The following is a 27,610-nucleotide window of genomic DNA, read 5'->3' on the forward strand; positions in this document are numbered from 1 at the left end:
ATGATAATATGTTCCTATTTAAAGTGATATTAAAGTGTATGCACCTAAAATAAAGTGATACATATTATTACTGTTCTAATAAATGACCTATCTAATAAACAGATATGTGAGAAAGAGACTCCATGAGACAGACACAGAGGGAACATGTCAAGCATGTTCAACCCAGACCTCTATATCATATCATCAAGGGAGAATAGTCCTATCAAACTACAGTACTGATATAAATGCAGTCGTATAAACCAAATGGGCTAAGTGTGTTAAGAACATAAATCCAGTAGGTTTCTCTTAGATTTAACCGTTTATGTCTATCCCCACTTAATACTGTAGAGTGGATTTAATATTTTCTATGCCCATCACTACTAATGTGGCTGGGTCTTTGTTATGTTTCAACTGAATGTGGCGAGATAAACTGTGTGTTTATAGTCCATGTATTATGTTCCTACGATGTTCTAAAAATCGTATACTTAAAGGACGTGCCGTCCTGCCAATATATTGTATACCACAAGGGCACATAATAACATAGACTACAAAGCTGGATAAACAATTCATACAGTATGTCCTTTAACTAGATGTGTAGTTCTGTTGGAATGAGATGAGATAGTGTTTGATGTCTTTAGATGTTTACATGTTATACATCTAGGGCGCCTGCAAAGAAAATTACCATCAACTTCATTTATATCCTTCATGTGCATAACCTCTGAATATTTTAATCTACTTGGTGCCAAGACAGATTTGATGTTTCTTGCCTTTTGAAATACAACTGGTGCTCTAGCTGGTAATTTTTTACCAATAATCGGGTCATTCAACAGGATGTTCCAATGGGAGTTCAGTATCGATTTGATCTTGTAAAATGCATTGTTATATGGAGCCACGTCGTGGAATACTGGTTGCGGTTGCGATCTGGTCTGGACCGAGTCCAGGAAGTTATTCACAAAGTGCACCACCGGGCCCCAACACCAGGGAAGCGCTATCCCCACACACTCACACTCTGAATAAAGTGACACTCTGCGGCTAATACCTTTACACAGTCAGTGGTCAGCACAATAAAAGGGAACCTGTCCCTATTGCCTTAGAGGTGGGAAGGGCATGTTGATATATATATGTGATATGTCTATTTCTATTATTGATTAGTAAAGCTTGTTCAATTGCAACTGTGAGTGGTTCGTATGTATATTGTGTCCGGTAAGAGAATACTCCCATCTCTCCGGGACCACTTATCGGTGGAGGCGCTGCACTGTGAAGATAAGTATATACCCCAGGTTCCCAGTGGTGGAAGCTCAGCCCTCCTGGTTGCCAAACAGGTAAAGCACCACGCTGAGGAAAGGAGAGGCCCCTTCGTTAGAAGACTTGCTGGATGAAGTGAAGAGTCATGAGGCTTACACTAGGTTACATACTCCAAAGAAGACCCAGGACTCCCGCAAGGATGAGACCAAGGGGCCCACTACACAGGGGGTGAAGAAGGAGAAGGACGCACCCACCTCTGGAATGTCTGGGTCCTCTACCAGGTCCCCTGGCTGTTAAAGCTCTCGACCAGACTATCGCTGTTTCAACTGCAGGGAACCAGGCAATGTCGCTAGGAGCTGCCCACACCCCAAGAAATTCCTCCCGGGAACCAAATTCTTCATGGTGCAAGTACCCCAATGCTCACTACCTTTCCGGCACTGCCTGCAGAGGAGTCCGAAGAATTGGGGTCCCTCGGAGAAGATACTGTAGTCTTCCCCTAGACGCCTACAGTCGAGTGGAACCCACGGCCCTCATTTGAGTCCTTGTGGAAGACATCTATGCTTCAGCCTTACTGGACACTGGGTCCCATGTGACCATTATCTATCGGGGGTTCTATGACCAACACCTCCGCCATCTGCCCTTACAGTCGGCCGAGAAGCTGAAGTTGTGGGGCCTTAGTAAGGAGGACTACCCCATCGACGGAGTAATAACGGTAAAGATCGACATATCCCAATTGAATACCAATCGGATGCATCCCATGATGGTGGAAGCCCTAGTCTGCCCCGAGCTCCAAGAACAACTGAGTGCACCTATTATATTGGGAACTAATGCTGACATCGTACGGTCGGAGATTCGCGCCTATCTTCAGGAGACCGGTGAACTACCCCTGTCTCGACACATAGCGGCCGTGGTCAAATATTGGGGCCGAGATACAGCCAACACTTGTTTCTCTCTGGAGACTACCTCTGAAGAGGATATCAAAAAAGGCTATAAGATGGTGCCAGAAGTCAGGGAATGGACTTCGGTCATTCCTGAGAAAATCACGGTGTCCATTCAGAATATATCTCCACATCCGGTGCCTTTGGAGTTTGGACAGGGACTGGGCCGAATATATCCGGTGACGACGGTTGAATCAGTAGTACACGTCAAGGTCGCCGTCGATAAGTAGTCTGATAAGTAGTCAGATACGTGAAAACAGACAGGATAGGGGGAGCGAGGGATTAGAATATATACAATCCAATAAAACGTAGACTCTAAACAGCTGCAAAATAGTGATATAACCTAATATGGTGGACAAGGGCCAGGGAATAACAGGATATATATGTATACTTACACGGCCTTGTGTAAGCACAATCAGAAATGGGTATCTTTGAGATATATCCTAGCCCGTCCACAAGCAGGTATGAGGGGATCAATGGAGTATAACAATAAATATATACTCACACGGCCCAGTGTGAGTAAAGATGATGGGTAGGTGTCTTTGGGGTTAAGTTAACCCGTCCAGGGTAGTTGCAGACAGGTCACAAAAGATTGTTCCCAAGCAGGGCTATGACGGAAGACACTCCTCTGTTGCTTGTAATCAAGCAGTTTACCTCTCCTGTCTGCTGGTCGCTTTCCTTTCACGTCACTGCCTCTTCCGGTCATAGCCCTGCTTGCGAACAATCTTTTGTGACCTGTCTGCAACTACCCATCATCTTTACTCACACTGGGCCGTGTGAGTATATATTTATTGTTATACTCCATTGATCCCTTCATACCTGCTTGTGGACGGGCTAGGATATATCTCAAAGATACCCATTTTTGATTGTGCTTACACAAGGCCGTGTGAGTATACATATATATCCTGTTATTCCTTGCCCCTTGTCCACCATAATAGGTTATATCACTATTTTTCAGCTGTTTAGAGTCTACGTTTTATTGGATTGTATATATTCTAATTCCTCGCTCCCCATATCCTGTCTGTTTTCACGTTTCTATAAGGGCTTTGGATTATCCCTATTCTGGGGTTGAAGCAGAAGGGATCAAAAGATTGTCTCTAAATACCAGAGAGAGATCACAATTGTTGGTTTTATTATTACATACTGAAATCACTTCTGGTCTGTTACTCAAGATAAGTGCCTGGTTTTTCGTTTTTTGTAAGTAGTCAGATACACCTACCCACCCCAATCTCACTTAGGGTGGGGTAAGATGGCTACACATAAATAAGAAAATTGGGAGCCACGCTTGCATCGCGTTATAAGCGGATTCGCGTTGCAACGGATCGCGTTATAATGGGGTTGAGCTGTACTACTATGACTGGACTATATATACAGTTGTTGAAATAAAAAAATAAAAAAACAATATTGTTTGTGTTTTTTTCTTTTGAATCTAAAGTATTAATATAGTGGTTTAAATAATTGTAATTGAGTGTTAATACCTATATATTATTGTGATACATGTGACCATAAATAAAACAATTATAAATGAACTACAGATGTAGCGAGACATACTGTCTCTGAAAAAGTTTAAAGCTGTGGCTCTGGTGATAGTGCTGCAACGTTCGCATGGCAGGGGAGGAAGGGGTGGGGGTGGTTGGAGGGCGTTATGTTTCTTGATAAGACCCCACAGCGATATTCCTCTAGCACTGGGGCACTCATGGTCTCATGGCTTGCCCCATGCCAAAAACAAAGTCTTGCAACTTCTGTATTTGGGAGTTAATGTTTTAAATGATATTGCAACACCCATTGTGACCAAGCACTGCCATCTACAGCACTTACTCCTTCACCTGCTGTTTCTGTAAGTTTCTCACTAAACCTTTTAGATTGTAAGCTCTTCGGGGCAGGGATTTCCTTTCCTATTGTCTGATTTTGCTGCACTTATTGTATATTTATAATTCCCTGTACTGTATTCTTTGTGAAGCGCTGAGTACACTTTTGGCGCTATATAAATAAAGACATACAATACAATACAACAAAAGAATATATTCCACCAGTCCTCAGAATTACTTTGGAAACACTGGGAGCTTCTTCCTCTAGGTTACCCATATAGTCTCAGAGAGATTCACTCACTGTCAGGGCTGCAGACAGATTCCCGGGGCCCAGGACTACTGTAGAGTTACGACTGGTTCCCTCCCCCCTCCCCATGTTGGCAGTCTTGCGAGCCCCCCCCCCCCATTTCCCACATCACAATCCCCCTCTATCTCCCCGCTCTTCCCATGTATTTAATTCCCCTCTGTCTCACTCCCTCTCTTCCTCACCCTCCCTCTCTACTCTCCTCTAATTCTTCCCCCTCCATCAATTACTCCACTCTCACACAATCCCTTTCTCCTCACATGTATTTCTCTCCCATTTGTCGCACTCTTACTCCCTCTTTTCCTCACTCTCTCCAGCTCACTCCCGCCATCAATTAGCCTACTCTCACTCAATCCCCCATCCTCACACTCATTCCTTCCCCTGACACAGACAATCCCCACCATAAAAAAACCCCATCCATCAAATACATATTTAAAAAAAAAATATATATAAAAGAAGCCCCCCCCCCAAATCTTCATATAATTTACGACAAAAAAATGTGCATTAAAGAAGATGCCCCAGAAAATGTTATATATCAAATGTAATACAATATTACTCTGCATGCCAGAATGATTCAAAATATTCACACTAAAAAACACTACTTTGGAAAGCTCCTAAAGTATAAATTTTCTTTCAAAATAAAGGACTATTCTATTTCACACACTAAGCTCAGGTACCTGCAGAAAATGGCATAAAAGCTGCTTTCTTTATGAAATTGCCATCTGAATCAAGGAAATGATTTGGATTGAATTGCTCTGGATCTTCAAATTGTGTCTTGTCGTTCAGGACAGATGTGAGCAATGGGATAATAAATGTCCCCTGGAAATGAAAAAAAAGGTGGATTAGCTTAAATAAATGGTTTAAAAAATGGAAACATTCACACTCCCTTCCTTCACTTATCCTATACTGTATAGAGGACAATTTACACTAAAAATAATATTCATTTTTTTTAAATGCTATTACACATAATAACATAATATTTAATAATTTTACTAATTATTTCTTGGAGTCAATGGAAAATCACATTGTTCATAAAAATCCCAGAAAGTGATGAGTTTCTTTTACTTTGAAAGATGTTATTTAATAAATAACAATATCCTGTAAACTATGCTTTATGTCCCAAATACCAGAAGGCTCGCTTCGCACATGCCTGGAGATAAAGTATATTAACCAGACAATTTCAACCACAATTTGAAGATAGAGACCCTGAAAACACACATTTTAAATTAAAGCTCAGCAATGAAGCATTTTCATACAGTAGTTCTCTAATGTGACTAAATGACTCACTGCATATAATACTGTATGTACTGTACTTACCCTTTTGATCATGCCTTCCAAATGTTGCACTTCCATGCAGTGCTTCTGCTTGCCATCGTACATAAACTGTTTTGGGTTAGAGACTCCTTGCTTTTAAATGTAATGCACATATCCTCATTTGTATTATTTCCCCCTGTATTATTTACTAGAGAACACTGCACTGAGTGCACGTTGTCACTACATAAATAAAAATAGAATGTACAGCGCACTAAAACCCTGACACAAAGAGTACAAATCAGTTGTTGTATAAGTATGTACTTGAGGACTAAATAAAGAAATTGCAAGGAATCTGCTCGATTCGTGCCGGGTTTTGCTGCCAATTCAGGTTTTCCAGACTGCTTGCCCTTTCTGCCTGCAATATAAGGCTCCAGTTCCTGATGGGAGTCACCAAGCAAAGTTCATACGTTTGCAGCTCTTGTTTGTCTTTACAGTCGCGCTTTACCCTTTTGCCTATTTTGATTCCCCTGTTTCTGACCCCGGACCGTGACCCCGACCTCACTGTTTTCTGTCTGCCCTGACCTCTGCCTGTCTCATGGACTTTGCAACTCTGCTGCCAGCCCTGAAGCCTTCCTGCTTACTGACCACGGCTACTCTTACAGGACTCTGTCCATGGCCTCGGTCGGTTTATTTACATCCCTGCCTAAGCCCTGCGGTTCCGCTTTCTGATTTGAGACGAGTGCCGTCACAGAAATGTACAAATGTTGATTTCTTAGGCCTACAGTATGTAACTTATAAGTGCCAGAGGACGAGAATAGATGCAGGTTTCAGCTAAAGCCGGCAGCAGGGTTGAGCAATAATAACACAATTATTGTCAGGTAATTAGATCCCAACAGTATTGTCTAAACAACAAATGTTAGCTTTAGTTTGGAATGCAAATAATAGACTTACTTTTGGAATAAAATATCCTTTAAAGTTGACATCTTTAGTAGTTTCATGTGGCAAGCCCAATGGAGCGACGACAGCAAATCTCTGGGTTTCATGTATAACTGCATTTGTGAAAGGCATTTGTGTATGGTGATTATAGTTAGGTTGTGCTGATCCTATCACTCTTGTGATCTCTTCCTGTACCTTTTCTGAACATAAGAAAAAAAGAATGTATACATACAGTATATAAATATATATATATATATATATATATATATATATATATATATATATATATATATATATATATATATATTATATATATATATATATATATATATATATATATATATGCAAGGAATGTAGGTCTATCAAAACATCAAAGACATTCCAAAATTGGGACAAAACAAGAAATTTCGATATCAGGCGATTTATTAATTGTAAATCATCAGGTGTGCTATACATGGCCTTCTGTAATTGCCAAAATAAATACGTGGGTAAAACTAGAAGACCATTAAGACACCGCGTGTTAGAACATTTCGGCACCATACGTAATCAAATGACACACCAGTGGCCAGACATGTCCAGGAATGCCAAACGGGCACAGCAGTGTCCTTACATTTATTGGTATTGACCAATTTTCACTTGGACTGAGAAAAGGAGGCTGGGATGAGATTCTTTTGCAAAAAGAATCCAGATTGATTTATACGCTCTCACCTCAGGATTTAAATGAGGGTTTTGTTTTCCACCCATTCATTTAACATATTTTGAGACTTTGACAATACAGTATGTCATTTATTTGCTGCTCTTATGCTTACCAGCAACCATTATCATGTTTGACCACTGGATGCCCCCAGAGACTAAGGTCTCATAGGTCCCTGCTGTGTTTTTTCATCTAACAGCAAACACTATCACTTTTGACCACCAGATGCCCTCAGAGGCCAACAGGAATTGACTAGTGATTGGCCAACCAATAGGAAACCTTCTTATTGCCTTTAAATATCCAGGGTTGCAGGAAGTTCTTCCAGCCTTGACAAAGCCAGTAGCGAAACGTACGTAGGCAATTGGATGTGCTGACATCATTGTGAGAGGTGCAGAGACTGCCTGCCCTCCACCTATAGCACTGCTGTAACTTTTTTGGGGGATTGTAACAGGGGAGTTATCCCTGTTCAGGTAATGTACTTCTAATCCAGCAGTGTGGTGGTTAACTGCTGGTAGTCAATTAACAAACACCACCTGCCTGATTAGATGGCTTAGAAAAGCCTGTCTTTTGAGACAGGAAGGGAGACTCCTTAGCTCACACCTGAGCTGAACTTGGAGATACTTGTCTTGAGCCCTGCCAGAAGAAACAGCAGAGCTGCTTTCAAGACACAGGGGAAACTTCAAAACCTGAATGCTGACAAACCCTGAAGAAAAGGTAGCAACCAGGGACAGAGAAGATTTCCCCTCCAAACCACAAGGAACAGATAAGACTTTCATTTATGAGACTTTCTATATCTGCTTATTTCATGCTATATGTTTGGGGCGGGGAGACATGCTTATCTAAGGGAGTTGTGAACTGCATAGTATTTCTCTAGAAATACTCCCAAGTGAATAGAAGCTTTGTTTACCCCTTGTTTGGATGGTTTCCTGATGTTAAGGAAACAGGCGCAATAAAAGGCTTATTTAATTTCACTATAATCAGTCTCCCTTGCATACGTCTGTGAGCGTCCGCCTACATATGTGTCAGAAGTGGGACGAGAGGTGGTCTTTGAAGTTAGAAAGGACTGGAGATTTTTTCTGTGAATTTTTTTTATGCTTTTTGCCTACAAACAGTCTGAGCAACATAAAAAAAAATAAAAAAATCTCATGCAGCAGAGATCAGAGTTAAAGTGATACACACTACTGCACTGAAACTTACAAAACCACAGATGGACTCTTTTCCCCAATCCCAAGAGGAGAGAGAGAGAGATTGCTCAAGCAGGTAAAACCTTATTTGCCTATCACAATAAAGTGTAATATGGTCATTGAAATAGAGGGTTTGCCTTCAAGCCATAGTCAGGGTTCAAGAAGTGAGTTAGCCATTAAAAGGATAGGCGTTTGTTGTTTTCAAATGTTTAGCTGAAGCAGTGAATACAAATGGTGACCCATGAGCGGTACTGATTCTGCAAGTAAAGGCTGCCACACCGCATAGGACTACCAGTTGTGAATGGAGTATATGCAGAAAAATGTGAAAATTGATGCAAGACTGTGCTGAAGCAGGGGAATTTTCAGTAAACAAGTGCTGAGGGTAAAATTGCCTACTAGAAAAAAGGAATTGCTGAACTGTGTAAACGGTTTCCCAAAGTGTGAAGAGTGGATGTCATAATACCCAAAGTTGAGACTGAACTCAAGCAGAAAATCACATTATTTGGCTGAAACAGAGAGATTGGGCTTAGCAAGTAAATGGTGTAAAGAAAACAGAAGTTTTTACCTAGCAACTACACATTCAGCATACCTAATGAGAGATTTACCTAGCAAGTAAATGGTGTAAAGCAAATAGACGTTTTTACCTAGCAACTGCACATCTGTATACCTGATGAGAGAAAATGCATGCACCGTACTGCTGATATTCTAAAACTTACCCAAGAAAGAAAAAGTCTACAGAGATGCCTGTGAGAGCTACGACCTCTACAAGCAAATATGCCCACCTGTAGGACTACCACAATTGGGGGTTCTAGCAAATACAGTGGCAACAGCGACAATAGCGCCTCCTGAGGTCAGGAAGAAAATTACACCTGATAGCCTAAAAATGGAGGACAAGATGCAGCGTTCCTGTAATGAACCCGACCCCACGGAAGAGTGGCCCTTCCAGTACAATTAGGAGGAAGACATCCCTTACGGGGAACCCGAACCGAGTCACATCCACAAAACACCCCAAGAATGGTGGGGGTGCCTGAACTCGGCACGAACAGAAAAGACCGCTCTCTATGATGACGAATATGGTCGACAAGAGAAAGAGCGGGAGCAGCAGATCACCCAATATTTCTGTCAGCTAAAGCAACTGCAAGAAAAGCCTGACATATATAATGAAGCTGCTAAAGTATCAAATAAAAAGGAGACCCCAGTATTCAAGATGGGACGGAGTCATCCAAAACAAAAAGGCGGAAAAAGAAAAGCGGTTCTTCACTTACCGGGGAAGGAACAGACACGTCCGCAGATCCTCTGGAGGAAAAGGGGGACCGAGATGCCCTGCAGCCTAGAGAAAATGGAGATTTCGTCCCGCGGTTAACCGAATATCTAGAGGGCCCAAGGCAGAAGTCGTGTACCCCAACGAAGTGTCTGTCCGGTGCCAACAGTGAGGAATCCTCAACCAACCATCCCAGGGAAGTGGAGCCGGAACCAGTGAGTGATGATCCCTTGACCAGCCCTGAAGATGCCCTGAAAAATGCCAGGCATGACGGTGATATGCTCCGTGAACAATTGAAACAAAAGAAAGATGATTACGCGGAGCTACTGAAAAATAACGTGAAGCTACATGAATATGTTCTCGCAATGTACTCTGCAGCCAGGACAGAATTGGACGATCTCAAGACTGAGCTAGATACTGCAAACGCTACTATTTCCGCCATGGATGAAAAGCAAAGCCAATCTGATAAAATGATGACTAAGCTGAAGCGGAAGTATGAGGAGGCACTATAGCAGATGACAGTCTTTCAGCAAGAGGTTCACACTCTTCGCGTAGAGCTGAATGCCTCACAACAGGTGGTCAACAATGTCCGGACAGAGGTGGACGTATCTCAGAAAGAGCTTCAGACACTCCGCAGAACACTGGATGCCTCATATCATGAGACCAACAGCTGCCGCACAGACCTGGAAGTCTCCAGAAAGGAACTACACAGTCTCATTGAGGAGCTGGCATATCTAAAGAAACTATTGTCAATCTTGATACAGATCTCAAAGTCTCTCAGAAGGAGCTTCAGACCCTCAACCAAGAGAAGGAAGTCTCATGCAGGAGACTGTCATTCTCAAAGCCGATGTGCGTAAATGGAAGGAGGACAGCAAGGAGGCTCTGAATAGTACAGAGACTGAAAAGGAGAAAATTCAAGATTAAAAAGAGAAAACTTAAAACTGAAAGAAGAACATTTTCAGTTGACAGACGAAGTCAAGGAAAAGAATGAAAAGCTACATGAGCTTAAGAAAATAAATAGACTTTTGGAAGGTGAGAAGTTTGAAGCAGAGCACCGACTGCAGAACCAACTGCAAGGTCTACGTACGCACCTCGAGAAGGCCGAGGAGAAGCAGCGAACTCTGCAGGAAGAAAATCTGCAGGCTGTTAAAGAAATTCAAGTGCTGCAGGAACGTCTGATGACCCAGTATTTCCCCGCAAAGCAGCATGAGAAACTGAAGGCTACCCTGAGCATCACCAAAGCATCGCTAGAGGCCAAGCTTAGAACCCAGGTGACCCGGCACAAAAGGGAGCACAAGAAGGTCCAGAAACTAAAACAAGTAACTGTGGCCCAATCAAAGAAATTCATAGTGCTTCACAATGCAATAAAAATGTGGAAGCAAGCTCAGAGAAAGTAAAGCATGCAGATAAATTCCCTGAGAAGAGACTTTCAAGACGCACTCAAAAACCAGGGATCTCTCGCGGATGAGATTACAGTCCTACAAGGACAAGTATTGACCCTGACTAAGCGTCAGTACACCACAGCCTCAAAAACCTATGAAGTCAAGGGTACAGTGAGAGCTGGGAATACCGCTCATCTGAAAGACAAGGTTGCAAAATTTGAACCACCTAAACAAGCACTTGCAAAACCTTCAGCCACCCAACAGGCAACAAAAGAAGGTACACGTGCTGAATCAATACCAGAGGAATACTTAGCTGTTGAAGCTGAAAAGATGGGACATTCTGTGGAAGTGGGTGTGGAATTGCAACTTAACCCCAAATAGGCTGAACTAGCAACCCCATTGAGTGGGAAAAGGGCAAAGAGACAGCTTCAAGAGCGGAAAACTCAAAGGGCTGTTTTTAAATGCTCTGTAACTTCTGCCATACAGTATGCCTACAATAAGACGAGCACCCGACGCGAGGGAAATCTCATGACCGCGCACGTAGCAAAAAGACTATACTTAGAAAAAGTCCTCCTCGAGCAACTGAGGAGTGCTGATCTCAAGCACCTTCAGGAGGAGACACGAATAAACTGGAGAAATGGCTCCAATCCCAGCAGGACTGAGGTTCTCTTCCTCCATCCACTCTCATTCAAGTCACAGAGATATCTAGAATGAGAGTGGAAGGATGGGCTTTGGCCGTGGCAAGCCCGAGCTTCCCACAAACAGGTGAGGTATGTAACAGGGGAGTTATCCCTGTTCAGGTAATTACCTCTAATCCAGCAGTGTGGTGGTTAACTGCTGGTAGTCAATTAACAAACACCACCTGCCTGATTAGATGGCTTAGAAAAGCCTGTCTTTTGAGACAGGAAGGGAGACTCCCTAGCTCACACCTGAGCTGAACTTGGAGACACTTGTCTTGAGCCCTGCCAGAAGAAACAGCAGAGCTGCTTTCAAGACACAGGGGAAGCTTCTAAACCTGAATGCTGACAAACCCTGAAGAAAAGGTAGCAACCAGGGACAGAGAAGATTTTCCCTCCAAACCACAAGGAACGGATAAGACTTTCATTTATGAGACTTTCTATATCTGCTTATTTCATGCTATATGTTTGGGGCGGGGAGACATGCTTATCTAAGGGAGTTGTGAACTGCATAGTATTTCACTAGAAATACTCCCAAGTGAATAGAAGCTTTGTTTACCCCTTGTTTGGATGGTTTCCTGATGTTAAGGAAACAGGCGCAATAAAAGGCTTATTTAATTTCACTATAATCAGTCTCCCTTGCATACCTCTGTGAGCGTCCGCCTACAGGGATGTTTTCCGTATGTCACGCACTTTGCCGCGTTCAGCCGCATTCATGGCTAGACAGCGCTAATAGCGCTAAACAATGAAACCGCCCGCGGCGCCTAAAATGGCCAAAACATGCCACATCTGCCCGGGGTTTTAAATAACGCGTTGAAACGGCCGCATGAGGATGAAGGCGGCTGCCACTGTATGAGTTTGTTGCTACACCATAGTTACCACCGTGACATGGAGACATTGTGTCAGACATTACTAGTCTGTCACCTGTCCAGTCACACATTTTTTGCAAGCTACCTAATTTGTGCAAGAATCTAGAGCTTTTATCTGGATATATTCTATATATGGGTTAACTTAGAGACATTTTGTCAGACATATTCAGCCTGTCATTTTGTCCATGTTACCCAGCTTTGAAACTGATAAAAACTGAGCTAATTGGTTACATGGAATATACTGCTATGTACCTGTGAGGGTTATTGTATCATACCTCCCAATTTTAATTGGTTTGATTGTTACACCACAAGGAGACACCACAAGGAGACACTGCATCAGACACTACAAGTCTGTCTCTCTGTCCAGTCATATATTCTCTGTTAACTACCAAGTTTATGCAGCAGTCAAAAGCTTTTATCTGGATATATTTACTATATTGGCTAAATAAGAGACATTTTGTCAGACATATTGAGTCTGTCATTCTGTCCAGCTATATAGCTTTGAGACTGAAATATGTCTTTACATGAGGTTTAAATTGCACAGGAGCTAAAATGTTTCATCATCTGTGTGATACTATATGAGGTTAACTACAACGAATGTTTACACTATGAGTGATATTAACTCTCCAACATATATGTTCATTTAACAAGGATCTAGGTGTTTATTGAAGTGTGCACTAAAGTGTTCACACTACACTGCACTACCTGCTAGGTGGGGGGCCAGAACTGATGTACAGTAAGTGTTATATATTGATATTCATTTACATATTTGGCCACAGGCATTGCATCCCCACAGTGCAGCAATCACTGAGACTCTCTATGACAGTAGATCCTTTTATTTCTCTGTATAGGGTACTCATTAACCATTCAGAGTCTGGTATTTAGCTACACTTATTTAGATGTGATGTTGCATCTAAACGTGATGGTTTTATATTCCTACTTAAACGTTAAATTGGGACATCATACCCCAGTCTATACCCACTCCATTTTCAATTCACACTTTAGATTAGGCAAGCCTCAGAGGAGGCATAGGTTCACTTACCTGCAATATTTTAATTTTGAGGTATCTCCTAATAAAGATTATTTTAAATAATTCATCAATTCATTACATCATTAGATTCCTCTTGTGTCATCATTGTACATATCTGTTTAGAGTGCTCTAATTATACAGTAGGGGGTTTACTTTTCTATTGTTGCTATATATTTATCTCTCTCTCTCTCTCTCTCTCTCTCTCTCTCTCTCTCTCTCTCTCTCTCTCTCTCTCTCTCTCTCTCTCTCTCTCTCTCTCTCTCTCTCTCTCTCTCTCCCTCTCTCTCTCTCTCTCTCTCTCTCTCTCTCTCTCTATATATATATATATATATATATATAGTCAGTGGAGAGTAGTTGTCACTCACGTACACTGGCGACACACTTTATTCGAGCTTGGCTAGTCCCACGAATTCGGGTATACCCGGGTGTATTGAGGTTTGTGACTGTTTTCTGCCCGAGTGCATTGAGTTATTTTCCAAGCAGGGATTGAAGCATTTTATTCCCGCTGGCTGCAATACTGCACAGTATATATATATATACTGCATTACAATACATGAATTTATGCCATCTGGTAGACACGCGAAGCATTGCAGCCTATTAAATCCTAATCATTATCATTTAACAGATCAGCCGCCCATCAGCCAGGCATGAACCCAGGCTGGGAAGGCAAATGCAACGGGGCTTGTCAGAGGTGAGGAGTGGCGCATTCCAGGTATCTGCCAGGTACATACCGGGCATTTGCTCGAATAAAGTGTGTCGGTGCAGTATACAGAGGCGGCACACTTTATTTGACTGCGGCTCATTCCGCAAGCCGGGATATGTCCCGGCTTGCGAGCCGCATCCCCTCGGCGTGCCGCGCATCACCGATGCGCGGTCACACGTCATCGGGGGCCTGCGCCCCTGCACGCGTGCACAGGCTCCCCGAGGGAGCCCTGGTGTCCCGCGATGTGGGGGACGGCGGTGGGGGGTTCCGGGGGACCCGGCGGACCCGGAGAGGGGAAGGGGAAGCCCCGATCGGAGCATACAGTACACTGAATAGAGTCTCGCGTGAACTCGATGATGTCATCGAGTTCACGCGAGACTCTATTCAGTGTATGCTCTGTGTAGCACCGGAGAGAGGGGAAGGCGGCGTCCCTCGTGGCTTTCGGTCCCTGCCAGAACCTAGAGGGGCTATTGTGGCAAGACACACCGCGGACATCACACCGAAGTCCTCCTCCTTGGGTTCCTGCGTCTGAACGGGCTGAGTTGTACTCAAAAACGCATTTTTTTCAGCTTTGTTTGTGAGTGTGCATTTTTATCCCTTACTCCATAAATTTATTGTTATACAATTTTACGCTATGAGTGTGCCTGTTTTTTCTGTGTTTTTGTATATATATATATATATATATATATATATATATATATATATATATATATACACACACATATATATATATATATATATACACACATATATATATATATATATAGATACAGATATATACTGTATATATATATATATATATATATATATATATATATATATATACAGATACATATATATATATATATATATATATAGATATAGATACAGATAAATATATATATATATATATATATAGATATAGATACAGATAAATATATATATCTATATCTATATATATATCTATATCTATATATATAATCAAAAAATAAATAGATGATACCGTTCAGTGGCTAACGAAATGCTTTTATTTGTGCAAGCTTTTGAGATACACTGATCTCTTCTTCCGGCGATGTTACAATGAATGAAGCAAGTAAAAGCTATACAATAAACAGTGTCTATTGGAATGTTATCTGTGCTGGTCCTTCCCCCGGTGTGGATGTGTTTTATGGCTGGAGGTGTCAAAAGGTTCCTGAAAGCAAGTGATGAAAGAGTGTGTATGTGTATCAGTGTGATACCTCTACATGTGTATGTATGTATATATATATATATATATATATATATATATATGTATGTATCTATCTACAGGCCCGACACAGTTTATTCTACCATTTGCCCGTTTTGTGCCCCTTATGAACGGGGCTTATTCCGGCTGGTGCCAAAACGGAGCCGCGAGCGAGCCGCATCTTGCCGCATCTTCCCCTTCCCGCACGTTTAATTAAAATGCCCCCTTCCCCTCCCCTTCCCCGAACCCCTGGCTGCTCCCCCTGGCTTGCGCAAAGCTGCGCGCAGCATCCCCCTTACCCCTGCTGCCTCTGCAGCCTTCGGGGATGCCGGGGAACGCTGGACCGTGTGACCGGCGCCAGAGTGACGCGCGGCACGCACCAGGGAAAGCCCCAAACGAGGCGCCGGCTTGCCGTCGGTTTCCCCACACCGCGGCTACGGCCGAGCTCAAATAAACTCTGCCGCCACTGTATAAATATATATATCTATATCTATATCTCTATATCTATATATATATATTTATATATATATACCATAATACTGAGTTAAGTTATGGTGAGTAAAAAAAGTGACAAAAACCCTCCACAGGAAAGCAAATATGCAAATACAACTGTATGCTCATCTGGATGTCTTAGGCAGGTCTGCAACCCCGCCTTTCCCCATTATCACCCAGCATATAGCACTTCCACTGCAGCAAGGGATTCTGGGAAATGACATGCAAATGAGCACACAGTGTCACTTTTTGCCTCAAAAAACGTTTTTAACATGGTTCCCTATAGGCTTAAGCTTGCTGCATGATCACAGCTTTGAGCACAGCCAGGGTTAAGGTGCATACCCAGAAAACCACCCACAGACAGCTGTTTCGACCTTGATGGGTCTCATCAGTGTGGGGTTGATTCTAACTGGGTATGCAAAGAGGCTATGGGATAGGCTATACCATAATACTGAGTTAAGTTATGGTGAGTAAAAAAAGTGACAAAAACCCTCCACAGGAAAGCAAATATGCAAATACAACTGAATGCTCATCTGCATGTCTTAGGCAGGTCTGCAACCCCGCCTTTCCCCACTAGTGGAAGTGCTGTATGCTGGGTGATAATATATCTGTATATATCTATATATATATATATATATATATATATAAAACATAATACTGAGTTAAGTTATGGTGAGGAGCCTATAGGGAACCATGTTAAAAATGGTTATTGAGGCAAAAAGTGACACTGTGTGCTCATTTGCATGTCATTTCCCAGAATCCCTTGCTGCAGTGGAAGTGCTGTATGCTGGGTGATAATGGGGAAAGGCGGGGTTGCAGACCTGCCTAAGACATGAAGATGAGCATACAGCTATATTTGTATATATATATATATATATATATATATATATATATATATATATATATATATATATATATATATATATCTGTATCTGTGTGTAACCCTCCCTGCTCGGCTCCTTAGGAGTTTATATCAAATGGCTCTTAACTTAGCTTGCTAAGTCTTTGTCTTAATGCAATGGTGGGTGTCAGGAACTTTATTTATATGAACAGCAGCTTTTTAATCATCGTCGATAAAGTCTCATTTACATTGTACACATTATTTTGTGTACAGTCTCATCACTGTTTTCTGTTTGTGCTGTCTGTATCCTCTGCCCTAGCTGCTCCCAATCTCGACCTGCTGGGAAGGTACTGAGGCTTTACTAACTCCTGTTACCTAAGGAATCCCTCTACTGTGGATCGTCGAAAATGCTACCCCTCCTTTGGGCCCTTGCCGAGATTTGTACTACTCTCTCTCTCTCTGTCTGTTGTCAGTATCCCCATCTCGGGTACTGAATGCCATCATGTGGCCTGAGTAAGAGTTTGCTAAGGACCCTCCGATGGGGCTGGTCCTCGGGGCATAGGTTGCCTCTATGTGAATTATTAGAGTAGTGGAATTATTAGAGTAGTGGAATTATTAGGGTAGTGTGGAGCTATTTATGGGGGCGCTATCTAAACAGGGTACTGTCCCTAACTAGAAAATAATAAAGGGATCCTTAACATATACTAAGCATATATAGATTATTAACACTATTCACAGTGAGGTCTCTCACATGCAACGCTGGCAGCAACTGGACCATCTATAACCTTCTCCCTCCTATATATTTTGTGCTATTATATCACTATCACTAGGCACAAGTGGACAGAGTTATAATTCTGCCTATTCACTCTGCGCCATGTGATAGGGAAAAGTAAGTTATTCTGTGTGGGTCCAAAATGTTAAACCTCTAAGCCAATAATAATCACAAAGGGGGGTTACATATGTAATACAATTACAGTATATGTTGCTCTGCTGTACAGTATATTATATTTCCCTTCAGAGAGGTTAAATTGACAATCAATGTTTAAAGATGCCTACATACCATATAATATTGAATGTATACAAAACTATCAACAATATATTCAGTCAGTAATATATCTGGAAACTGTGATCTAGCTATTATAGGCAGAAGTTCTAAACCAAGGAAATGCAAATGGTAATGAATAACCCCATTATATCTGCTCAAAAAGACATAACATGGTACAGTACACCCAGCTGTGAGGAAGCCTTTGCTTTGGTGGTTTAGAGAATTATCTCCTAAACGTATGATTAATGGTTAGATTGTACTACATTTGAAGCAGGAACACCATTCTCTCAGTGTTTACTTTGTATTCACCTATTCCCATGTTAGTGCATATTTGCTGCATTAAGCTTATCATTGTAGAGCCCTTCAGTGGCTTTATAAATGAAAATTTACAATGGTACGTACAATAAATGAAACCTTAAACAATTGTAAATACCCAACCCAATTGAGACAGCTGAATTTACTAGATAATGTCTTCCTAAAGTAAATATTGTAGCAATCAATGCAATCAAATATTATTATATGATCAAAGCACAAGATCACAAGATCTGAGAAGAACCTGTGTAAGCAAACAAACCCATAAGTTATTTTTAAATAGTATTTAGTATACAATACTTTAGTAGGTAATCATTAAACCCATATATGTTTAAGCTTGGTCAACTGGAGAGTCTCCATGTGATTTTCTGTTTTGCATCGTATGTTCTGCGGGGCTTAAGTTAGTCCCTTTATGTGTGTGGGCTAAAATTCCACCTTCCTTTAAGGTCAGTTTTTGTTGCTTGTATATTTCATGAGAATATATTAAACAGTGTTCATTCCAAAAATATTAGAGAGCAAAATAGGGGTGGCACCCGCTCAACCTAGTGTGACCGCTAGGTTGACTGAATCAGACTGGTGCAATAGGGCAAGGAGACTAATCAAAACACAGAGAACACTGTATGATGCAAAGACACAATGCATACAGATAAGGCCCTATTAATGCACTCAAAATCTGAGTGGTAGGTCACCCTAGTAAAAAAGCAACAACACAGGAATAATCTGAACCAAACCTATTAATAGTATTAAAGTATGCTTTATGAAAGTTGGTTAAAAAATGGTACCAGAATAAATGGTGAATGGAATGAACCGAATACAGTAAGTGCTATTGGGGCATTTGGCCAGATTATCTGGCCAATTGCCTCAATAGCACTTACTGTATTCGGTTCATTCCATTCACCATTTATTCTGGTACCATTTTTTAACCAACTTTAATAAAGCATACTTTAATACTATTTATAGGTTTGGTTCAGATTATTCCTGTGTTGTTGCTTTTTTACTAGGGTGACCTACCCCTCAGATTTTGAGTGCATTAATAGGGCCTTATCTGTATGCATTGTGTCTTTGCATCATACAGTGTTCTCTGTGTTTCCAAAAATCTTACACAGAGGAAAACTAAATGTTAAGAGTAGTACCAGTGTCATTCTGCTAGTAGACATTAAAAAACATTGCATTTTGCAAAAACTTCTTAACAAGAACTCACATAGTACAATATATTGAAGTCACTACTAAAAGTAAGTAACCATAATTTCAGCATCATAGCCAAATAGATGAAGTACCAGATTCTGGAATGCACAGTTCATTTGGTTACGGATCAATAAGAATTACCTTGAATATCTGGGTATTTCATCATCAGAAGAAGAACCCAGCGAAGGGTGGTAGTTGTTGTCTCCATTCCTGCAGAAAGAACATTTCTTATAACACTGGTCAGGCTTTCATGATGGAAATATGATTGAGGGTTTCTTTCCTCCTGAAAATTAGAAGATAAGTAATGCATTGTTACAGTATTTATTTCCAGTTTATGTCATGTGACTGAAGACTCTGTGCCCAAATAGAAAGTGAAATACAGAAGGTGTATTTCTTACAAAATGTCAAGCCGTGGCAGGAAGGTTTAGTGTGTCAGGCAAACACATTTAGAAGTTAATAGTATTGTGTGATAAATCAATCTGTTGTCCAATTAAGTGTTTGAAGCAATTTGAGTAATAATTAAATACATTATTTAATAATGGAGGGTCTGATGAAAAAGATTGCCAAGGTAACAAACCCTGAGGTTATGTTAAATGTATGGAAGGAACCTCAGATCCATGGTTTCAGGCTCAGGATTATGTGACCACGCCAATAATGGAAAAACACCTTTCCAAATCAAAGTGAAAGAATGCACGATTTTGCTTCCCGCTGGATAGCGGAACAGTATACATTCATAAGTGTGCAAAAACAGAAGTTAGAAGATAAAGGGAATGGTTCAAAAAAAATAATTGACATTCTTAAAATCACTGAAAACACTGCTGATGCCGCAGTGGGAGTAGGAAAACAGCTAACACAGTTGAAAAACAGGGAACTTTGCATAGATAATAAACAGCTTGTGCAAAGGATGAAATATAACTAGGAGACAATTAGGTCTCCTGTCTTCCAGCTATACAGAAGCTGAGTATTCACACTGTATAAAAGAAAAAAATAATTTAAAGAACAGTGTTATGATAATATCATGAGATTTTAAATCTTTTAACCAATCTGGTCCTTAAGGGGTTAATATAGCTACTGTTTAATTTAAAAAATACAATATATTGGGTTTCTGACAGGTCAAGACTCTTCCTGGGTTTCTCCAGAGCTTCAAATAAGACTTTATTGGTGGGTTATCACTTATGGCCCACAAAAAGTACAAGATGTGTTGTATGGAGCAAATAGAGTCTCAAGAGGGCATTTGTTTTTTTCCAGAGATGGGATTAAAATATGGCTCTCTTGATAACTATAACTTTATAATCAGGACCCTTTCGAGGTACTTTCAAAGGCATTCTCTAGTGAGTTCTGCAATGATCAGGGTGCGTGGCAAATACAATTTTGAACCAAAGAGTTTCTTTATTAACAATGAGAATATCATGTGATGTCATCTATTCTGCATGATAACAGTTAAATCTCTGCAATCATTGCAAAAAGTCAAACCTAATCATAGCTATGATTTCAATTGAGTAAGGGGTTAATATTAACTCATTGAATGTACCTTACATAGGAGAAAGTTGAGTTGGCAAGAGTAGCCATGTGTTTTAACCCTGGTTGCATATCTAAGTCCCGTGATCACTTGTGTGCTACTTGTGACAGATGGTATATTGGGACTGATGGAAGGGAGATATTGTTAATTTGAGGGACCTTTGCGATGGTAAATAGTGGACCAGCTTGCAAGCTGTGTATTAACCCTTGTCTCGAATACAGGTCACATGCTCACAGGTGTGCCATATGTGACAAACAGTTAGGAAATAGGAATAGTTAGGAAAGAGGAATGCTGCTGTGGCTGCTTTTAATGTGCCTCAAATTGAGGAAAGAGATATTTATGATATGGATTGGGATGTTATAGAAAACGTATTGGTGATTGCGAGACAGAGTATGACCATGGGTTGTCAGTTGAAATAGGGGCCATTCTAACAAAGTGCTAGATGGATGCACAGGGACTTACAATTTCAGAAGCCACTGTATGTCGTTCACCCTCTAGGTGGGAAACTGTATGAAAATGAGGCTGGTGTTTTTGTGTGTGCTTAAGGCATTATGGGCCACACCTTCCCAGACTGCTACATGTGTCAAATGAAATGTCAAATTGATGATGAAAAAATTTATAAGTAAGACTAAATTTACTTTGACGATAGATAATTTCAAGTTGCGGTGATATGTATGAAAGTACTTTATATAAGACACTTACCTCCTTTTGCCGCACAAGGAATGCATCAATGAAGTTCCTCTGATCATTTTTGTCTAAATCCTGTATATGTCTGACATATATACTTTTAATTAAAGCATCTAGTTCTTTCGCCTTGTTTAGAACAGATTTGTGACTGCCAGGAAGAAATCCAAGAACTGGGCAGAAATTATACAGCTGGAAAACGGAAATAAAGCAGTAAAAACAATGAAAACTAGTGTAATACATTACATTTTCATAGAGTAAAGATTTTATTTGTCTCTGCCTCAAGCACTAAGAGTTCAGGGTTAAACAAGAAGAAAAAATGACTTTGCATGAGAAGATGAGGAGCTCTGAATGAACCCTGGCCTTATCCAGTGTGTGTTACTGCACTGTTATAAGACTGTTTAGATTAAGAAGACGTTTAAAGCTAGGTTTAACCTATGGTTAAATATGGTTCAGGTTAACCTCTTTATCGTTAAGCTAAAAGTAATCTCAGTTAGAGTCTGAAGAGGATCTGCATCAAAGAAAGGAGGACTGAGACTTCTGGAGATTCCAGATCTACAACTTCATGGTTCCAGATCTACAACTTCAGGACTGTTTCCAGGAAACACGGATATTCATGTGAGTCACAGGAAGGATTCCTGCACCTTCTATTTAATTAGTTAGGGAATTTAGTGGGTAAATCTACAGTATGAAGGTGTGTAACAAAGTTTGGGACCCCATGCACAAGAGGAATCCCTTATTGCCCTATGGACTGTGTAACTACACCCTCTAAATTGTAAGCTATCAGTGGCAGGGCTTTAATTACCACTTTGTATCTGTTTGTTCATGTTATCCTCACTTATAACTGTATATTTTTTTGCAATTCATAACTCTGTACCCCATTGTAGCGCGCTGTGGATTACGTTGGAGCTTCGCAAATAATCAATAATAATGTTAAAATAGTAGCACCAGGGATACTTTAAGCACTGCGCATAAATAAATTAAGGTCTAAAAGAGTTTATCATATTAAATTACCTCGGGACTCAAATACTTAATTATTTTTCTGGATACAAGGTTTAATATTATTTTATATATTCTGCGTACAGTCAGAAGCATTAACTGACACTATTGTATACTTTAAAAATGTTAATGAAAAAATTTGTAATCTATGGTGATAAAACTGATAACCATAACATTGCATTCTGTACAGTACATGTCAGAGGAAGATGTTTACTTCATCCTACTAATTCTTACTTAATACTTTCTATAGTATTTGCTTAAGTAAAACATATCTGCAACATTTAAAGTACCGAAGTTACAGAATTGTTTTAATGTAACTTCTTATGGAATGCTGCAAAGTATTAAAATGTTTAAGTCTGAAACAATTTAAATTGTCTCCATTATTCATACCATTGTTTCCAACAAATTTGAAAGAAATTCAGTAATCGCGTGGACAGGGATAGGAGCAAAACTTTGGTCAAAATGTTAAATATTACACGTTTTTAGTTTATGCTGGTGTTGTAATTCTTCTGTATGTGACTACTCCAGCCATTCAAGCACCCATGGCAGTATTACTTGAATTTGAGTGAGTTCTCCATTCTGACTCCTGTAGCAACAAATTCTGAATCCGTGCAATAAATGTATCTTTTTACATAACACTGGTGTGGAAGCTCTGAAATAGCGAGTTTATCAAAGATAAATGGAATCTGAGAGCAGGACTTAGAAAGAAAATTGCATTTTTCCTGCATTGGATTGATGCTGGGAGTCTCCGGAGCTGATACACATTAATACCAGCTCCGGAGACCCCCGGCTTCAATTCTATGCAACAAAAATACATTGTCGGTAGCGGGGTGGGTGAAGGGGGTATTTGTCCCATCGTGGGTGTTTAGGCATTGCGGGGGTTGTTGAGGGAGTTAATCCCTTCATTACCTTAGCAGTTTCTACTGGCAGCACCCATGATAAGGGTTCAGCAAGGCCTACAGGGTCCTGTAACCTGTCTGGTCCTTGGGATACACCACCCCTGAACTGATGTCATACCACCTCAATCTCAGTTCCTCCTGACGAGCTTCCTCCATGAATTCTCCTGGTGCCCACCAGTAATCCACAATCCTATCTTGTCTTAAGTTAAACCTGGTACGATCTAGCCAGGCCTCATATCCCTCAAACTTGGGGGCCCACCACCTGGTTTCCTTAACCTCCTCTGGTACCGCTACGGGACCCTCGCCTTCCTCTAACTCTCCCCCGGAGGATATCCCTGAGGTACCCGTTGATCTCGAGTGGGTACCCAGCCTTTTGGGCCTACTGGTAACCTTGACACTGATAGAGCTGGGGCAATCACTCGAAACAGATACCTGTCGCGTATTCCTTCCCCTACCTGACCCGTCATCGGACGTGAAACATTCCCCAGAGTCCAAGTTCTCCCCAGTCCTTTCATCGGAGGTGGTTCGGTACTCCCCAGACAACCCTTGGCTCGATGGTGACCCGTAGGAAAAGGTAATAGGGGTCAGGGTTTTAACTGTGGCCGGGGGTTGGGCATATGGGAATACGGCAGGTATCCGCGGGGCTACGACCCGCATCTCTTCGCTACCTGGCCTGGTGCCATCGGACTGGCCATGCGGTTCTCCCGTCTCACTGCTCCCAGGCATCCGCAGGGCCTGCCAGCTCTTCCCTGATCCAAGCGATCTGTTACAGCTACTCGGTCGTGAGGACGCCGCCATCTTCCATCCGACTCCGCTGTGCCCACCGGAAGTGATGTCCTGGATCTTGCGGGACTCGCCACCGCCATCTTGCGTTGGGTTTCCAACCGGAACCTCTTCCTCCAGAATGACATCCGCCGCCGGAAGTGATGGTTCTGCTCTCCGCTCCGCCATTTTGGACCTTCCGCGCCGCGCGGATCCTCCATGCTTGCGGTCGCCATGTGGTTTCGTTTTTTGCGGTTATTGTACATGGAGCTCCTCTCTGCGGGGCAACTGCCATACCGATACAATAAAGATTGCCCGATGCACCACCTTGTGTACCTAATGTAGGTCTGACTCGTGTTGCACTACCTCAGGCTAGGCTCACTCTCTCTGTGTATGCTTTCTCTCTTCTTTCTCTCCAGTCTGTGCTCTCAGCGGTAAGTGATCTGGAATGGGCTAGAGTACTCTGGCTTCTCCATGCAGTACTTGGACATCTACCTACTCTTGGTCAGTCTAGCGCTTCCTGACCTCTGTTAAAAGGCTATCCCTTTAGGCATCCTACCAACTAGCTCTACTTCAAGGTGACTAGAACAGCTATAGCCCCTCTCCAGACCCACTAACTCCTTCTAGGCTCCCAGGTCATCCCTTTGGTCTGACAACTCCATCAGGCCCCCTGACTACCCCTGGGTTCCGTCCCAACACAGCACTGACTGGCAGCATACACTCTCCTGTTTCCCAGTGTGCCTAGCAAAAGTCTGTCCTGTTGACAGGTATCTCAGCAGCGCTTCCAAATGTAATGGTGTTTCTGACCTGGCTGACCCCACCAATCTCACATTGGCCCCTGTGTTCTAACCAGTCCCCATTACATGGTCGTGTCTGGTGGTGCACCTGTTGGCAACAGGACTCCTGAGTCTCCAGCATGATGGTGTTATGGGGATGTCAACCCAGACAGGCAGCTGAGGTAGTGTGCTAGAGTCCTACCTACATACAGTGCAGCGCCTTCACCTCATCAGGATCTCTGCGTCCGCAAGGAGATGGTTCTGATGAGGAACTCCTTCTTGGTGGTGCCTTCCACTGTGGAGTAATTTCACACTCACACAGGGGGGTTGTTGTGAACAAGGGCATCTTTATTGATGTTGGTATAGGCAGACTGCCCCTCGCAGCAGACAGCTTAGCCGCTCATCTTCTTCTGTGCTCTCCTTTCAGAAGATCTATCTGCCCTCCCAATGGAGTTGGATTACCTCTCCCCTCAGGGAGATCACCACCTGTGCCAGGTCCCTGGACACAGTGTAGACCCTGCCAGCCTTACTGCTGCGGGTCAGACTAATTGCTGCAGAGTCCCTTTAACTTATCGCTCTTGACCTTGAACATAGACTTGCAAACTAACTTTGGGCAGTGCTGTGCCTTATATACCAAGGAAATGGCTCCACCTCCTCTGTCACTAACAATGGACACCAGGTCTGTTACCACTCCCCTCATGTACATATGACACCTCACCAGGATGTGAGGGCAAACCTCCATGATTGATGCTGGCAATCCTGTATACTTACCAGGTTTACTGCCAGCATGAGAGAGAACTGTATACCATTTTTACCACATGGCTACATATATAATATGGGCATGATTAGCCACTATGGTAGTCAATGGGTAATCTAAAAAAAAATACAGCACCAAAAAGACACAACAATAAAAAATCAAACACACTAACATAATAATAAAAAAACAAGCACCTAAATAAACCAATAACCTAAACAACACAATAATTAAATAAAAAACAAGCCCCACAAATACATAACAATTAACTAAAAACAAGAAACAAAAATACAAAACATAACAATTAAAAATAAGCATTTGCCATAAAAATACATTGCCTGTCACTGTATTTAGCTAAAGTCCGAATGGGCATAGATAAACACATTTGCAGTCAATGGGCAACCTAGAAAAAAACCAAGCATAAAAAACACATTTAGAAAAAACTAGCATGAAAAAAGCAGAATTAGAAAAAACAAGAATCCAGAAAACAGAATAAAAAAAAGCTGTGTGTGCTGTGCACGCGCATAGTAAGTGAAACTTCTTTGACTTTTGTCACAGAAATTGTATTTGTATTGGTGATGTTTTAATTAAAAATCAAAATACAATTTCATTGACAAAACGCAAATAAATTTGACTTAGAACGTGCGTACACATCCCTTGTATTTGCACTAAGCGTGAATTCCTCGTGTGACTGTGTTACTGTGCGTGTGACTGTGCGTGTTATTGTGTGACTGTGTGTGACTGTGCGCGTGACTGTGTTACTGTGCGTGTGACTGTGCGTGTTACTGTGTGACTGTGTGTGACTGTGCGCGTGACAGTGCGTGTGCGCGTGACAGTGCACGGTGCACGTGACAGTGCGTGTGCGCGCGACTGACTGTGTGCGCGACTGACTGTGTGCGCGACTGTGTGCGTGACTGACTGTGTACGCGACTGACTGTGTGTGCGACTGACTGTGTGTGTGCGTGTGACTGTGTGTGTGTGCGTGTGACTGTGCGTGTGTGCGTGACCATGTGCGTGTGTGTGACCGTGTGCGTGCGTGTGACCGTGTGACGTATGCGCAGCTCCCCTGCACCTCACACATCCCCCTAACCTATTCACAGTTAGTGTGTGTGTGTATGTGTCAGTCAGTGTGTGTGTGTGTGTGTGTGTGTCAGTCAGTGTGTGTGTATGTGTCAGTGTGTGTGCATGTGTGTCAGTCAGTGTGTGTGTATGTGTGTCAGTCAGTGTGTGTGTGTGTGTATGTGTTTTTCTCAAACATCCAGGGGGAGCATATGGGGAAAGAAATACAAATTTAAGTGCAGACGTTTCTTTAAAGTGGAATGATATATTCTTGGCTCGTATGAATGTACTACTCACAAGATGTATGTGTTAATCAGGCAATTGGCAAATTGGGTTGCCACCCATCTGTATTCTGGACCCCCCTTGTTAGAGATACCGTCAGCAGGATGGTGTATATATAATAGAGAGAGAACTACATAGTGCGATCAAAAAGGTACAACTTTATAATTTAAAAAACGGGTCAATAAAATGCGCACTTACAATGTGCCAGTAAAAATCATGCATGTATCTCACAAATGGAGAAAATAGAAGCTCCCCGAACTGCTCACCGCCTCCCTCGGGTGTTTGGCTGGCTTTCTCTCGCGGATCTGTGTGCCGGTTCAGAGCCTCCCTCACGGCGCCCGTCCAGGAAGATGACGTCACGGCTGCAGAGTTGGTCAGCTACGGGTCGCGTTAGAATCCAAAATTGGTACACTCTACGCGTTTCGCCCAGCTTGCTGTAGCTGTTGTCGGCTTCGTCAGGAGTGTGTAAAGGTTGGGTGCAGTTGATACTTATATACCCTATAGATAAGCTAATCCATTCAATTATACAATTA

The 27,610-nt window shown here is 41.9% G+C and overlaps 1 protein-coding gene across 1 annotated transcript in view; it reads right to left on the reverse strand.

The window, feature by feature from the left end:
• Positions 1-24,423, reverse strand: part of LOC142493879 (cytochrome P450 2K1-like) — a 38,171-nt gene extending 13,748 nt beyond the window's left edge. The window contains exons 1-4 of the mRNA XM_075598574.1: positions 21,565-24,423; positions 19,485-19,626; positions 6,480-6,664; positions 4,952-5,093 (exon numbers count right to left, since the gene is read on the reverse strand). Of these exons, the coding sequence (XP_075454689.1) occupies positions 4,952-5,093; positions 6,480-6,664; positions 19,485-19,626; positions 21,565-21,789 (694 nt within the window). The 5' untranslated portion in view covers positions 21,790-24,423. The remainder of the gene's footprint in view (positions 1-4,951; positions 5,094-6,479; positions 6,665-19,484; positions 19,627-21,564) is intronic.
• Positions 24,424-27,610: the final 3,187 nt, after the last annotated feature.

The sequence above is a fragment of the Ascaphus truei genome, chromosome 4, assembly GCF_040206685.1.
Source record: "Ascaphus truei isolate aAscTru1 chromosome 4, aAscTru1.hap1, whole genome shotgun sequence".
In the NCBI taxonomy this organism is placed as follows: domain Eukaryota; kingdom Metazoa; phylum Chordata; class Amphibia; order Anura; family Ascaphidae; genus Ascaphus; species Ascaphus truei.